The sequence below is a fragment of the Leptonychotes weddellii genome, chromosome 1, assembly GCF_054177405.1.
Source record: "Leptonychotes weddellii isolate Sample4059 chromosome 1, ASM5417740v2, whole genome shotgun sequence".
Classification (NCBI taxonomy): Eukaryota; Metazoa; Chordata; class Mammalia; order Carnivora; family Phocidae; genus Leptonychotes; species Leptonychotes weddellii.
Window position 1 is genome coordinate 96,836,262 of NC_138369.1, and position 15,292 is coordinate 96,851,553.

Below are 15,292 nucleotides of genomic sequence, written 5' to 3' on the forward strand. Positions count from 1 at the left end.
GGTTTGTGAAAAACGAAGGAAATACAATACACGTGATCAACCCGGTTTTAAACTAAACTGAGAAAATATTTCTTCTGCCAATTTTAATTTCTTTAAAAAAAGTTTATGTACAACATAAGTATAATATGTGTGGCTGGTTGTTAGGGAGATACTAATAGTGTGTATTAATTAGCCAAGCGTAAGGATAACAATTTTCCAGTTTTTAAACAGTGAATCCGTCACTTAGGTTCATTGTGTTTGTAAAGTCATGTGCAATCACTTAGTATGAGTTGTGTGTATGGAATTGTTTAAATGAGGGGTCCTCTAGATTGTTATAATGTATAGCTGTTAAGGGGGGAAAAAAGAATCTGAATGAAGGTAGAGACAGTATTTAGGGAGGCAAAGTTGAGAATCTGGCTGGACTTCCAAACTCTCTGGTCCTACGGCATCAATAAAAGTCCTGCTTGTACAAGTCTCCAGAGGATGTGCCTGTTCTCAAGGACTCTTTTCACCTTGGAGCCTGTCCTCTTATGTTAATCACATTAATCCCTGATGAACTATAATGTGGGGGAGTGCAGGTCCACTGATAGCACATATCTATGATAAAAGTTCATCTTGTGCTGAAGCTAACACTCTCCAGCGCTCCGTAGCATCGCAAATCTCACACACGCAGCAGGGTACACCCTCAGCCACAGTCACGGCCGGCCTCATCTTGCCTGGTGGCCACCAGCTGTCTGCTTTAGCCTTGGTCAGCAGCGTGATCAATGAGCTCGTGTCCTTGTTTCCAAGGTGAGTAGTAGAGCATGGGTTGGGGCTGAGAGGAGAAGCTGAGGGTTCTTGTGAAGAGAAGCTCAACACAAATCCATCCTCTTCTTCATTCAGAAAATAACTTTTTCTTCCTGGGCTCTAAAGACTATCTTTCTGATTCTCAAATTGGGTTTCCTATGTTTTCTTTTGGTCTTTCAAGTCTTTTCTTTTGGTCTGCACCTTGACCCTCTACCTTCTCAAACACAGATCTCCCCTACCTTGACATATTTCACCATTTAATTACCACCCAACCAAAAGACAAAAGCTCAAGCTTGGATGAATTCCATTATAACACCTAAACAGCTGATCACTACTGAAGAAAATCATATTTCCGCTTTAAGTCTGTTATCTCGGATCCCAAATGGATGTTTCTCATTGCCTGACAGTCCTGCTATATTTCTCTAGTAAGTACACAGTTAGTTCCTTTGTCTAAGAATTTCATTTTAGACTTTCTTTCCTCAAACCTCCTACATTCCATCCCTCCCCCCACCCCATCACTTTCAGCTGATGGCCTCACCTCTTACTTCACTGAAAAAGATGAAAAGCCATGAAACAGAACTCATTCATCTTTCCCCCCATCAACTCTACTTCTTGATCTGGGTCTGTGTGCAATCGCTTTTTCTCATCTGTTCACCATCCTCACCCTCTGTTGTGTCATCCCAACACTTGCAAACATGCGCTGGGGGCTCCCATTCTAAAGCATCTCCATACTTCCTCCATGACGAACCCATTCAGCACCAACCTCTCCAACAGCTCTCTACAGATGCTGTCTCCTTCCTCATTCTCTCCTCATTTCTTCGCCTACTCCATTTTGAACCTCGCCTTTAAAACACCACTAAAACTGCCTTTTCCACGTTGCCCAATCGGATGGGCACTTTTCTGTACTTTGCTGCCTTGACCTGGCTGCCAAATCCCATTCACTTCCATTCTCTCTCTTTCTTGGACTCCCTTGAGATGTGTGACTTTTATACTTTCTGGGTTCCTTTTGTCTTCTGGCTGCTCTCTGGACTCAATCCTGTACTGGGTCCTTTGACTCTCTAGACTGTCTTCTCAGATTGCTTTAATCTTCCCATGGTTTTCACCACCTCTGTGCCGAGAGTGCCCTCATCTGTGGCCTAAACCACAAATTTGCCTACTAGACAATTACACTGGGACATCTCACAGACATTTTAAATTTAAGATATTCAAAAGTCTCCCTCACCCTTACACTCTCCCATTAGCTTGCTATGTCCCTTTTACCTCCAAAATTTATATTGAATGTGTCATTCATTTCTATCCCTACCAGGACCATTCCAACTCAAACTACCTTCTTCTCTCATCTGGGTGAGCAATAGTCTTCATGGTCTTTCCGATTCCACTTTTACCCCTTTCTAATCTAGCCTCCACATAGTGTACTGAGCTATCGTTTCAAAATAGGCTGGGTAATAATGTCTGCTGCTCAAAACTCTTCAGTGACCTCCCATAGACAGCAAGAAAATCTAAGTTCCTTGCCATGGCTTAAAAGGCAGAGGTAAATTACCCCACACCAACTCTCCCTTTGGTTCACTGGGCTCCACCCTGATTCTTCTACTTCTTGGAACAGTGCAGAAGGGGAGAGAGTTCATTCCTGGGGTGGGCATGCCCAGTGTTGTAGGAGGAAGAAAATATTAGAACTCTCACTTTTTGTTTACTTTTCATCCCATCCTTAAGGTTTTTATTTTTGAATATTTTTATAATAAAAATGATGAGGGGCACCTGGGTGACTCAGTCAGTTAAGCATCTGCCTTCGGCTCAGGTCATGATCCCAGGGTCCTGGGATCGAGCCCCACATCGGGCTCCCTGCTCAGCGGGAAGCCTGCTTCTCCCTCTCCCGCTCCCCCTGCTTGTGTTCCCTCTCTCGCTGTCTCTCTCTCTGTCAAATAAATAAATAAAATCTTTTTAAAAAAATGATGAGTGTAATAATACACATATATTATTTATAAGTAAATAAATGCAAACATGGACGGTGCTTGCTCAAATTTTTTTCTGATGGGATGTGTGATTTAAATTCGGAGGAGAATGCTCTAATGCACCAAGGTTTTGTCTTTCTCTTCTCATTCTTCCTTCCTTTTTTTTTTTTTAATTATCTGTTATTTTTGTTTTTGTTATATGATCTCAAGGGCTTTGTGCAAATTATTCTCTTTGCCAGGAAAACTCATCTAACACCAGGTCAGAGAAGGTCCTGACCACCCAACAAACACTGCTGTTCTTCATCTCTTCCTCTAGGCATTTTATTTTTTATAGTATCTTTCAATGTGGCATTGTGCATTTCTTTACTTGCAGATTGCTTGTCTCCTTGGGGCAGAGCATGATTATTTATGTTTGGTCTCCGCACAGAGCTTGGCATAAAGCAGGCATTCGCAAAAAGTATTTGTAACTTAATGAATGAACTTACAGTTCCATTCATCGGGACTTCACTGTGATTTTTTGTTGTTGTTTCCTCCATGTTACTGCTCATGTCATCCTCCTTACATGAAGCCCTGTCCCTCTTTCATTTAAAAGCCCAGACTCTATCTTAATGTCTGTCCTTCTCCCAGCCAGCTCTCTCTCTGAGCCAGAGTTGTCCCAGACATTTGCATCTACATTCCACCCTCAGTCTGCCCTCTCAACCCCTTGCCTTCAGCTTCCTACTATGAATGATATTCTCATGGAGCTTCTCTCTTAATCACTAGATTTTATTCAGACCTTTTTATCTCTTCACCTCACCTTTGCTTCTTTGATAGTGCCAATCAGATTTTCCTGGTTCTCAGCTTGCAGCCTGAAAGTCCCCACCCTAATCTAGGCTTTTGAAATCAACAAACCGATTCCCATTTACCCCATTCTCACCTAGCTTGCTCTGAAAGGGAGGGCTCAACAAAACTAATCTCTCTTCAACACCGTGATTCATCCTGCTCTCCCTGGAGGCTGACCTACATCACTTGTCACTTACATCACACATATAGACTTAAATTTCTCTTAAGAATGTGGATAGTTTTCCAAAGTGGCTGTACCAACTTGCTTTCCCATCAACAGTGTAAGAAGGTTCCCCTTTCTCCACAACCTCTCTAACATTTGTTGTTTCTTGCCTTGTCACTTTTTGCCATTCTAACTGTGTAAGGTGGTATCTCAGTGTGGTTTTGATTTGAATTTCCCTGGGTGTTATATGAAACAATGAATCATGGAACACTACATCAAAAACTAATGATGTAATGTATGGTGATTACATAGCATAATAAAATTAAAAAAATAAAAATAAAAAACCAAACTAATGAGGTACTGTATGGTGACTAACATAACATAATAAAATTAAATTAAATTAAAAAAAAAAGAATGTGGATAGTTACAGCTTATATATAATAGCCCATTCCTTACTTAGGCATTTATTTACTGGAGCACCATATTAACACTGCAACTCAATACATTAAATCTAAGTCTCAGGGAGCATCAGAAGATCTCCTTTTCGTTATACCCAGAATTGGTGCTTCAGTTTTATTTATACTTTGACACTACAGCCAATTACTGTAGTGTCAGTGGGAACTGTCAAGTGTGTTTGTAGCAATGTGGACTGAAAACAAATCTCCAAATGTTAGCCAGATGGGATACATTTTATTTCAGTAGTAAATTTAATTTTTTTTTGTTTCCATAATGGGCAGTTTTGAGACTTCATTTCTATGGCATATGGAATTTCTCCATGCTTTGGGAACTGGAACATGTGTGTCAATAAAGGAGATTTCTCTCTCAAATTCCAGTTCTTTAGCAATCCCAGATCAACTTTGTCAACTGTCTGTTCCTCTGATAATCAGAACGCCACTCCCTCTGAAGGGCTGGGCCGCACATGCACTGGAATGAAATTATTAATGGTATCTCTAGTTGCTCCCAGAGTCCATCCTCCTCATTTCCTAAGTAAATTAATGGATTTTCTGCCCTTTTTCTAAAATCTTTATTTTATAATGAAAATCGATGAACTTAAAATGGATTTTTCTTTAAGTAAACTGCTCATTTACATTTACTTACATAAAGCAATGTAACTGAAAGTAGTACTTCTGTAACTGTTATTCCTTGATTATAAAAGAAACCATACTTCTAACAGAAAATTTCAAAAATGCTATTCCATCAACCAGAACTAACCATTGCTAACATTTCAGTATATCTCCATTTGGTTGCTTTAATGGAATCCTCCAAATAATCCTCTTTATATAAATAATTTTGTATCTTGCAATGTGGCATTTGACATAGCATTGTTTCATGTCACTAAACATTTCTTATAAACAAGATTTTGCATGTTTTCTTAATATTCTTCCATATGGATGGAAAATATATATGTGTATACTTTCTTCTCCCATCTTGAGACATTTAGGCTAGTTATAAATAACTCCACAATATTTTTTGGTGTGCATATCTTAAGTTTTGTACACATTTCAGATTATTTCTTTAGAATAGATTCCTAGAAATGGAATCACTGTGTTAAAGGATATGAACATTTTTAAGACTCTTGACCTGCATTGCTAAATTGTTTTTTAGAAGTGTTGAAATAATTTACACTCCAACTAAAAATGTGTGAATGTGTCTAAACTCCCTTGCTGTAGCCAGAACTGATTATTATCTTTCTAAAAATGGATTAAAAAGGGTAATGTTAATGTTATTTTAATTTCAACTGTTACATCTTTGACTATTAATGAAGCAGAATACTTTTTTTGAACTGAGTTTCCTTTGAGTTATTTGCTCATGTCCTCGGCCCACTGATGATTGATTAGCATGAACTTATGGTATCTTGAGGATATTAAGCTTTGTCTTTCATAATTATTACACATATTTTCATTTTAAGTTATTGTGCATGACAGGTTTTGTTTTTTATAAGCTTTATATTTTTATATAATCGAACCTATCAACACTCTACTCTTAGACATTACTTACAGGTTTAATTAATTTTTTTAAAAGAAAGAAAAGCATATACAAAGGATAATGTAACAAATACCTATGTGCTCGCCATATTAATAAATACTGATATTTTGCTTTTGATTTTTTAAAAGATTTATTTATTTATTTTAGAGAGAGAGAGAGCACAAGCATGAGGGGCAGAGGGAGAAGAAGAGAGAATCTCAAGCAGACTCCATGTTGAGCGCTGAGCCCGACGTGGGACTCGATCTCACCATTCTGAGATCACGATCTGAGCTGAAACCAAGAGTGGGATGCTTAACTGACTGTGCCACGCAGGCATCCCTGCTTCTGATTTTTTATAAAAAAAAATTACAGATGAAATTGAGATCTCCTTATTTCCCTTTCCAGTAACATTTCCCTCTCTCCTTTACCCACTTCTTTGTTATCCAGAGGCAAGCCTATCAGGAATTTTGGTGTGATTCCAAATACGGTATTGTAAATTTACCACAGGTATATGTACCCATAAGCATTCATAATACTGCTTAGAGTGTTATAAAAATTTATGTAAGTTACCATACTATTTGTTATACTTTTGCAACTTGCTTATTAAAACTTAATATCCTGTTTTCAAGACTGACTCCATGTTATTACATATAGGTCTAATTAATTCACTTTCACTGTCTGTGTAGCATGATTATACCACAACATTTTCTTCATTTCTCTACTGATGAACATTTGCACTGCTCCTGATGTTTTGGTGTAAATAATATTCAGTTGACATCTGTGCTTGTCTCCTGGTTCAGGTATGTGAGAGTTTTACCTAGAAATGGAATCGCAAGATAATAGGGTACAGGAATTTATCATACCACCAGCTATTGCCAGATTTTTCTTCTTAAGGTTATAAAGAAAAATTTGTCTTAAACTTTGTTTAGGACAGGAGATTTTTGTATGTTATAATACACTATGTATTAACTTATTCAATCCTCAAACAGCTCTATGAGGTAGGAACAGATATTATAGCCATTGTATAGACAAAGAAACTGGAGTTCAGAGCCAAAGGCTTCAGAACTGGAAAGTGGCAGAGCCACGTTTTAAACCCAGGAAGTCTGGCTGCAGAGCCGTGCTTACCTACTCTGGTAGGTGGAGGAGTCAAGATAGGTAGGTTATGCCACTGTAATACCAAAACCTTAGTTTTTTGGGGTTTTTTGGGGGGGGGTTCTTTGGCATGTTGTGTTGTTTCTTTTTTATTTTATTTTATTTTATTTCTTTAAATATTTTTATTTTATTATGTTATGTTAATCACACCAAAACCTTAGTTTTTAACAAAACAAAAGATTGTTTCTTCTTCATGGGAAGTGTGTAGTGGGTCTGGGTGGCTCTCCAGAGCACCAGTCCTCTGTGAGGTGGCTCAGAATTCTGTGCCCATGTGCTGGCAACTTAATATCAACATTTGTTTCTACAGTCACTATGGTAGGTGAAGAGAGGGAAAACAGAGAATCACATAGTTGTTTTTAAGAGCTTCTGCCTGGAGGGACATGTATCCTTTCTTATATTTCATTGGATGAAGCAAGTCACATGGCCAAGCCTTACTTCAAGAGGCAGGGAACCGTAACCTTCTTATGTGCCCAGAGTAGAGAGGAACAAGAAACATCCATGACAGCTGTGATGTCACCATGTCATGTGCTCACGTTCTACTGCTGCCATTGACTAGCCATGTGACTTTCAACAGGTCCCTTTTCTTCTAATTTTAATATCTGGACAATGACAGGATTCACTTATTTATTCAGTTGGTACCCATTATTTATTGAGAGTCCAGTGTATGCCAGGCACCATGTGACCCTGCAAATGCAATGATAAACAGGGTGTAACTTCTGCCCCCAAGCGGGTGGCGATTTAATAGCTACCTTACTGTTGATTTTCAGTTCTAAAATTCCAAGACTCTGTTAAAAGGCAATCACAACAACAAACCTTCCAGAGCATTACATTCTAGAGACTCAGGCATTTTCTTAGGAGTTTATTCCTTTTTGGTGTACGTGAATCCACTTGGCTGCAGTGTTAACTCATTTCCAGCAACAGATACACACATGTACATCACTTTCAAATTGCTGGTGTATGTGCATACTGACATATGTGGGGAAAATAAAGCAGGCTTTGGATTATTCTCACAGCTATTTTGAATTTAGTGGGCAGAACACTTCATAAAAAAACAGAAGAAAATCAATTTGATTGAGAAATACCTGGGCAGATAACTTTGCTACATAATGGACATTCCAGATATCAGAGAGTTTTTTTTTTATTACTTATGAATAAATAAAATTACAAAACTAAAGATTTCAAAACCATTTTGATTTGCAGTTAATTTTTCCCTAGAGGAATATTTATTGATATAAAACAGAAGAAATATGAAGAAGTATATTTGTGAGCATGCACAAAACCGGTTTGCCAATTAAAAAAAAAAAATCTCTCAGGACCTGAAGCAGCCTTCCAAGTGTTAATTTACTAGTTGCCTGTAGTTAAAATACAGTTCACATGAAAAATTTATAAGAATTTGAGGCATTGTCTTTAATCATGATGCAACATTTTAAAATTTGAATGAAATATGCAAAAAAAAAATCCATTCTACTTTACATTGATGCAATCATGGCATTTCCTTTATTCTTAATACTGCAAGTCTAATTCTTAAACCAAAGCCAAAAAATAGTGATGCAATAGTTGGATGCATCTTCAGACCATTCTAAATAAATTTCCAATTAATCAAACCCATTTGTCATCCTTCTTACAATCCTTTCTTTCTTTCTTTCTTTTTTGATCTTATTTTATTATGTTATGTTAGTCACCATACAATACATCATTAGTTTTTGATGTGGTGATCCACAATCCATCGTTTTCGTATAACACCCAGTGCTCCGTGCAGTATGTGCCCTCCTTAATACCCAACACCAGGCTAACCCAATCCTCTCACACTTAAGAGGTATTGAGTTGTTTCACCATATAATGATTAATTTGCTGCTTGTCTGTACTTTGAATTTATTTAATATTGGTATACTTGTTCCCCTTCTAATAGTAAAACAGGGACAGAGACCATGATCATTACTCTCAGAACCTCTGGTTTGCCCAGTAAGCATCCAATAATTATTACTGGGCTTTCTTGAAAGCAAAATAAGAATAATCAGAATCTTTGAGTATGGGAAGAGCTTAGAGAAGCTGGTTATATTTACTAAGGAGAGATCAATAACCATTCTCTATTCTCATTATACATATTCTCCCTGAGTGATCCGATCTATTGCCATGACATCAAGTGCTACCTTATGACTTCTAAATCCATGTCTCCAATAATGGTCTTCTTCCTGAGGTCCACACAGGCATTTCAGCCACCATCACCACCTGGTTATCTACACAGATAACTCAGACTCAAAATACATAAACAAGAATGCTTTATCTTCTTCCTCCACCTCAGTTCCCTTTGTGGTCTCTTTTTCAGAAGGGTGCCATCATCCACTCATCCATATGATGCACCTGGAGTTATCCTTGATTCTTCCATTTTCTTTATCAAGAACCAAGTCCTGTGCATTCTACTTCTTTAATAGCTCTTGAATCCATCCTCTCCCTACAACTTCCAACTTCAGTTCAGACCTTCATTTCCTACCTGATTCTAGTTAGTAATACTTCCTAAGTAGCCTTCCTATCTCCAGCCAGGTTTACTTGAATTGTTTCCTCCATACCCAGGCCTATGACTTTTCTCATGCAAATCTCATCATGTCAGTGTAGATACACTTCCAGTTTCACTCTATTTGGTGAATGGGTGCAGTTCCATATTCTGGTCCCTTCCCAATTTGCTGTCTGCTCAGGAGGTCTCAATTATGTCCTGAGAGTGTTGCCCCTATTTCCACACCCCTAAAATGCTGTGTTTCAAGTCATACTTGCCTGTCTCAATAGAGCTCTTTCTCACCCTGACCATGCTCCCTCTCTTCTGCCCACCTTATTTTCGTTTTTTTACTTTGTGGCAATTGCAGAGGACAAAGGGATGAAGGGAAGTATGGAAGGAAAAAATGAAAGGCACCAAGGAACTGCAGCCCAATTTCTTGATGCTTTTTCCCTTTCAATTCTAGAGTCCATGGTCTGCTTTTGTAAAACGTTTTCTATTACACACCACGTGGGTAGTTTTTGTGTGTCTCTGAGTGGGTTGTGTTATGTCAGTCCGTGAGCCTCAAACAGCACTGTTGAGAATTTGGTTAAGCTACTCCATAGTAGTATTGCCTCGGCATCCATTTTGTTTGACCAAGTGGGCTGCAGAGGCCTTAAACTGACACTAATCCCCTCGTGCACACTCATGCCTTAGATGGCACCCTGCAGCGTCACAAGCATGATATGACACCTCTAATACCTTTTGTGATCAACAGTTTCCTCTCTTTCTGAGGTCCTTCTCCTGGTGTGCCCTTTAGATAGATTCTGGCAAGGATTACAGAAAACTGCTCTTTTTGGTTTGAATTGACCGATCTGGCCTTAGCCTGGGAACTTCCCAAAGTCCTCCACCCACAGCTGCAATAAAGGCGTGTGTCCCAGGTCCTGCCTCTCTCTCTGCCTGCACCTTGCTTTGACCTCCCCCTGTAGCCCCTAGAGGTGTGCTATGTACTTCCTCCAGGACCTGTGAGTAATAAATTTCTCTATTTCAATTTCTCTTGTGGTGTTTTGTTGAACCGGGACTCACCATCTGGCACCCTGTGTTCCATTTAACAAATATTAATTTAATAGTCATAACAAGCAATAATCCTATCTACCAATATTACTCTGTCTTTTCAATGATTACCACATGAAAATCATTAATTAATCAATGTTTTTTGATAATGATGAAAGGAGGTAAAGGAAGGAAGAAAAAAAACTGAACTGTTAAGAAAAAGGCAAACTGTTTCAAGATAATCTTGAATATTGGTTTAAAATAACATCCCCAAGAAAAGAAACACTTACCTTCTGCTGTGGAAATGTGGACTCCATCATGGCTGTTTCAAAGCTGTGAGCACCCTCTGCCTGGGTCTTATCCCACAGAGCTCTGAGAAATTGCACAGAATGACTTTGTATGGATAGGGGCTCAGGAAACAGGCTCTGAAAGGGCAATAATGAGAAAACCATAACATTATCTCTTGTCCTAACAATATTGTTTGATCAACTACAAGGTACTATTTGGGTTGAAATTCAACCAGGTTTAAATTTAAATAAAACAACAAAGACATCTATCTTGAAGATCAAACATATGATATACTTTAGGCTTCTCATTTTTTTAATAGAAAAGTAAAATTATGGAATAGGATTTCAAGCCTGTTGATATTGATCTCTAAATATGCCTAAGCTTTGTAATGTAATGTTTACCTCGATCATTTCCCAAGCATGGTACTTAATTGGAAAGTGGTTAATATAAATATTCATATTTATTTGTTCAGAGATCTGAGAATTATGGTATATAATTAAAACTAGAGTATAAATATCAAGTCTGTTTATGCAGAGTAGATGATGAAGGCTAGAAATTAAATAACTAAGAGTACACTATTCAACAACTGAAATATTAACAGTGTGAATGGATGGTGGGGAAACAAAAACACTTTTAATCCTAAAATGTATAAGAGGTGACTATTCCCAGAGTTAATACTCTAGTTTTGGATAAAAAGATTATTCATGTAAAGAAAATCACACTTACATGTATTTCATTCAAGAAGATTTAAATTGTGTTTGTATATTTACTAATCCATAATGGGTTTAATAGTCATTTAAACATTGTGACATGATATCTATAAAGTGAGAAGTATTTTAATTCAAGGGAACAATTTTATAAAAACATAGACCATAATATAGGGCATCAAATATTATTTACATACATATAATACCATACATATTATCCTTTATGTGTGAGGTACGATAAAATAATAATATTGGCTTACAAAATTTTATTTTTTGTGTCAATGACTGTCCAAGCATTAGTTTATGAGAATTTAGGTGGTCTGTGTGTATAAAATAACTATTTAGTAAATGAAAACTAATAACATTTTTCCAGAAAAATCTAGTTATTATCATCATCAAGATAAACTGTTTCTTATGCTGAGTGGGGAAATGTGGAGGATCTTATACCCCAAGTAAGTGGTCCACAGATTAAAAAGACTAAAAGCCAGGAACAGATAGATTGATTATACCACCCATAATGTGGACATATCTGGGAATTTCTTGATTATTATCAGAAACTTATACAGCATATGATTTTTCACTTAAAGAAGAACAGGACCGGATTTAACTAATCACCATTCCAAAGAGGACCAGTTAGACTGGAATCTGTGAATTTGAGAATTCCATGAATGTGTTGACAGTTAACTTTGTGTTCTTTGAATTCCATGAATGTGTTAACTTTGCTTTCTTAAAGCAAAGAGTCTGACCCAGCATACAAGGCTAGTACTGGGTTTGTAATGATCAAGTCAAAGATTTGATTTTTCTTGACCCCAAAGTCAGGATTCACCCAGACTACACAATATCAAGGGTGTAGAAAAAGAAAGGAAACATAGTAAAATGAACAAAGAAGAAAAGCATCATAAACAGACGCTTTCGGGTGATTTTGCTTAAAGAGAAAAACAAAGAATCAGACTAAGTCAATAAAATATGACTGAAGGGACAAAAATAAATCAAGTTTTTTGGTTTATTTTCAGAAAACTGACAAGTAAAGAACAAAGCCAATGAGGAAACCAAATACAAACTCACTGATGGAAACTATTTGAAAAACAAGTAAAGTAGAAGAAAAATAAGGTCATTTCAAGAAAAGGAAAAAAAAATCAATGCTGGTTTTTATACTCACAATTTGATTCACATCAAAATGTGAGTTGTTCTTTATGAGATATCATTAAGTATTCTTAAAAAGACTTCCTATAGGAAAAGATGGTTTTCCTAAGGTACATCTAAGCAGTCTCTTTTCTTAATTACTATAGCTCCATTTTATGATTATGATCTATTCAGCATTAAAATGCATCTTTTCTTAATAAGCTTACCTTTTCTTTATAAAGAATGTAACTGTCTGGTTGGTAGGGGCTCTTATAGAAATATTTCATTAATAGAAACAAACTATACTATCACTTGGCCTAATTTTTACCTATTTTATAACATTCATTTTATAACATTCATAATCTGTTTTTTCTGCCTCAGCCCTCTCTGCTTCTTTCTGAAACCCCCCATTTCATTTTTTAACACATGTGCTACTAGGAAAAGACAACTGAATGAGGGGGCAGGTGGTCTGTATTCTTCCTTTAATTTACGTATCTGTAAAAATGATGTCTGATATTCCTCCTATTACTAACATTTTATAATCTATATTCAACTTTTATATGAAAGTTTAATGCATTCAAGATAAGTATTTCCAAATAATCAAGACTCCCTGCTGATGTTAAAATCTTTGCATCAAGTTGTTTATTAAGTTGAAAGTTCCTCTTTATGTAACTTTACCTATATACATAAATTCTATGGGAAAAAATGGCATTCCAGTATTTTAATGATGTCAAAAAGGATATGTTGACACTCAAATTAATTGGAGATTGGAAGGCTGTAGAGAAATAAAGACAAGCCCTACATAAGGAAAGCTATTCCTCCAAATAAGCTGTTTTTGTTGTCATTTAACAAAAAAATATTTTCTTTTCTTTTTTTTTTTTAAGAGAAGAACATTCTCTTCTTTTTCTTTAAAGCTAAGGACATTCAAGATATTACTAAGTTTGGCCTCCTTAATACTAATCCAAGGTCTTTCATAAAGAAACTACCCTAAAATATAGAAAACCCATGTTAAAAATTATTAGTGAAATGTGTATGCATTGCTGTTATTTACATATGGACTCTAATCAAAGAATTCAGTAAAAGTGATTATAAACTCATAACCCACCAACTCACTAAGGAGCCATGACAAACATGCATATACACACCTGCTGAAAGAGGAACATGATCTGGATCCACGGCTGAGGTTCTTGGCTGATGAGAATAAAACTGGATTTACTGTAGAGGCAGTAATGACCCTTCAGGGAGCAGGTAAAGAACAACTTTGCTACGCAACTTCTAACAGAATCTAGAAATGAATATACATAGCATTACACATAGATTTTTCCAGAGTTGTACTTTATACTTCAATATAGAAACACCTCTAGAAATACGTTCTTCAGTTTCAGTCTGCAAATGAATAACTCCAAATAACTGTGTATTTGGGAGTGGATCCATTTCATGGAATGTAGATTTAACTAAAGATTTCTTCAACAAGTTATATTCTTTCTATCAGTCTTTCCCTTGTTTTCATTAATAATGCATTAGGAATCTCCAAGGAACTCACCTGGAAGAAAGAAAACCTCTCATCAATAGAAAGGGAGATGCAGTGTTGTTACTATCTGATTGGGCACTTTGAAATGATAATGTGGGAAGGATAAGCAAATGCATAGAGGAAACCCAGGCATCTTCTGGGCAGTGGATAGTGTGCCATGAACCAGTAACATTGTTCTCTTGGTTGTGCAGGGGCCACAAAGACAGCCTCCAGAATAACTCTGCCAGTGGTGTGACTTCCTATGAACTGGCCTGGTGTGGTTTGAAAAGTTTATCTTATATATTGAAGAGGTTCAAAGCAGGGAAACTTAATGAGATCATTGATAAGAAAGTGGGGGAGGGTGGTGGTGGTGGCATGGAGCAGAAGTGGCAAGAAGCCGTAAGTAGGAGGAGCCATTTAATTTTACACCCTACAAGATGGGTGTTATTATTTCTATCTTAAAAATGAGGACGGGGCGCCTGGGTGGCTCAGTCGTTAAACATCTGCCTTCGGCTCAGGTCATGATCCCAGGGTCCTGGGATCGAGCCCCACATCAGGCCCCCTGCTCGGGGGGGAAGTCTCCTTCTCCCTCTCCCACTCCCCCTGCTTGTGTTCCCTCTCTCTCTGTGAAATAAATAAATAAAATCTTTAAAAAAAAAATGAGGAAACTTACCGCATTAGGGGGTCAGCTTAGCGAACTACTATGAATGCCTTGTTCACCACCATGACTTTGCCATGTGGCATATACAAGAGATGCTCAAGAGAGCATCTGGACAAATGAATGATGCTCGGGGGTCTAGAAAAACTCCTCAAGTCTATCCAATCTGTGGCAGAGCCAGGATTTGAACTCAGCTGAGCTGATGCCACATTAAGATGCTTTAGGCTCTACCATACTGGGAATTTTTAGATCTGTCATATTGATAATGCATGGGGTATTTATTCTTTCAGAATTAAGCTGATATTTTAATAAAAAAAAGAATTATGCTGATACTTTAAATGAAATATTTTAAATATTAATAGATTTTAGTATGGACTACTTTTAAAAATGGAAATATGGGTTACAGTTTATTAATAAAGTTGATGGCGACCCTAATAAGGTAGTCAGTCAGTCCCCATCTAAGAGAGTGCCCTGGGTTCCTTAGAGAATTGGGGAGGCCTATCTGTGCACTATAGGGACTCAGGTGTGAAGGAATAACAGGCTTTTCAGGAAGAGCTTAGAAAAATTAAGGAAGAGTGACCAATGACACATTAGAGGAGAATGCATTGAAAATAAAATAAAGACATTCATCAGTTTAGAAATATATACAGAAATCTTAACAATTAACAACT

At 37.1% G+C, this 15,292-nt stretch overlaps 1 protein-coding gene across 1 annotated transcript in view; it reads right to left on the minus strand.

The window, feature by feature from the left end:
* The window catches only part of VEPH1 (ventricular zone expressed PH domain containing 1), a 208,579-nt gene that overhangs the window by 37,181 nt on the left and 156,106 nt on the right, over positions 1-15,292 (minus strand). Inside the window, exons 10-11 of the mRNA XM_081828481.1 lie at positions 13,599-13,738; positions 10,627-10,761 (exon numbers count right to left, since the gene is read on the minus strand). Coding sequence (XP_081684607.1) covers positions 10,627-10,761; positions 13,599-13,738 — 275 coding nt within the window. The remainder of the gene's footprint in view (positions 1-10,626; positions 10,762-13,598; positions 13,739-15,292) is intronic.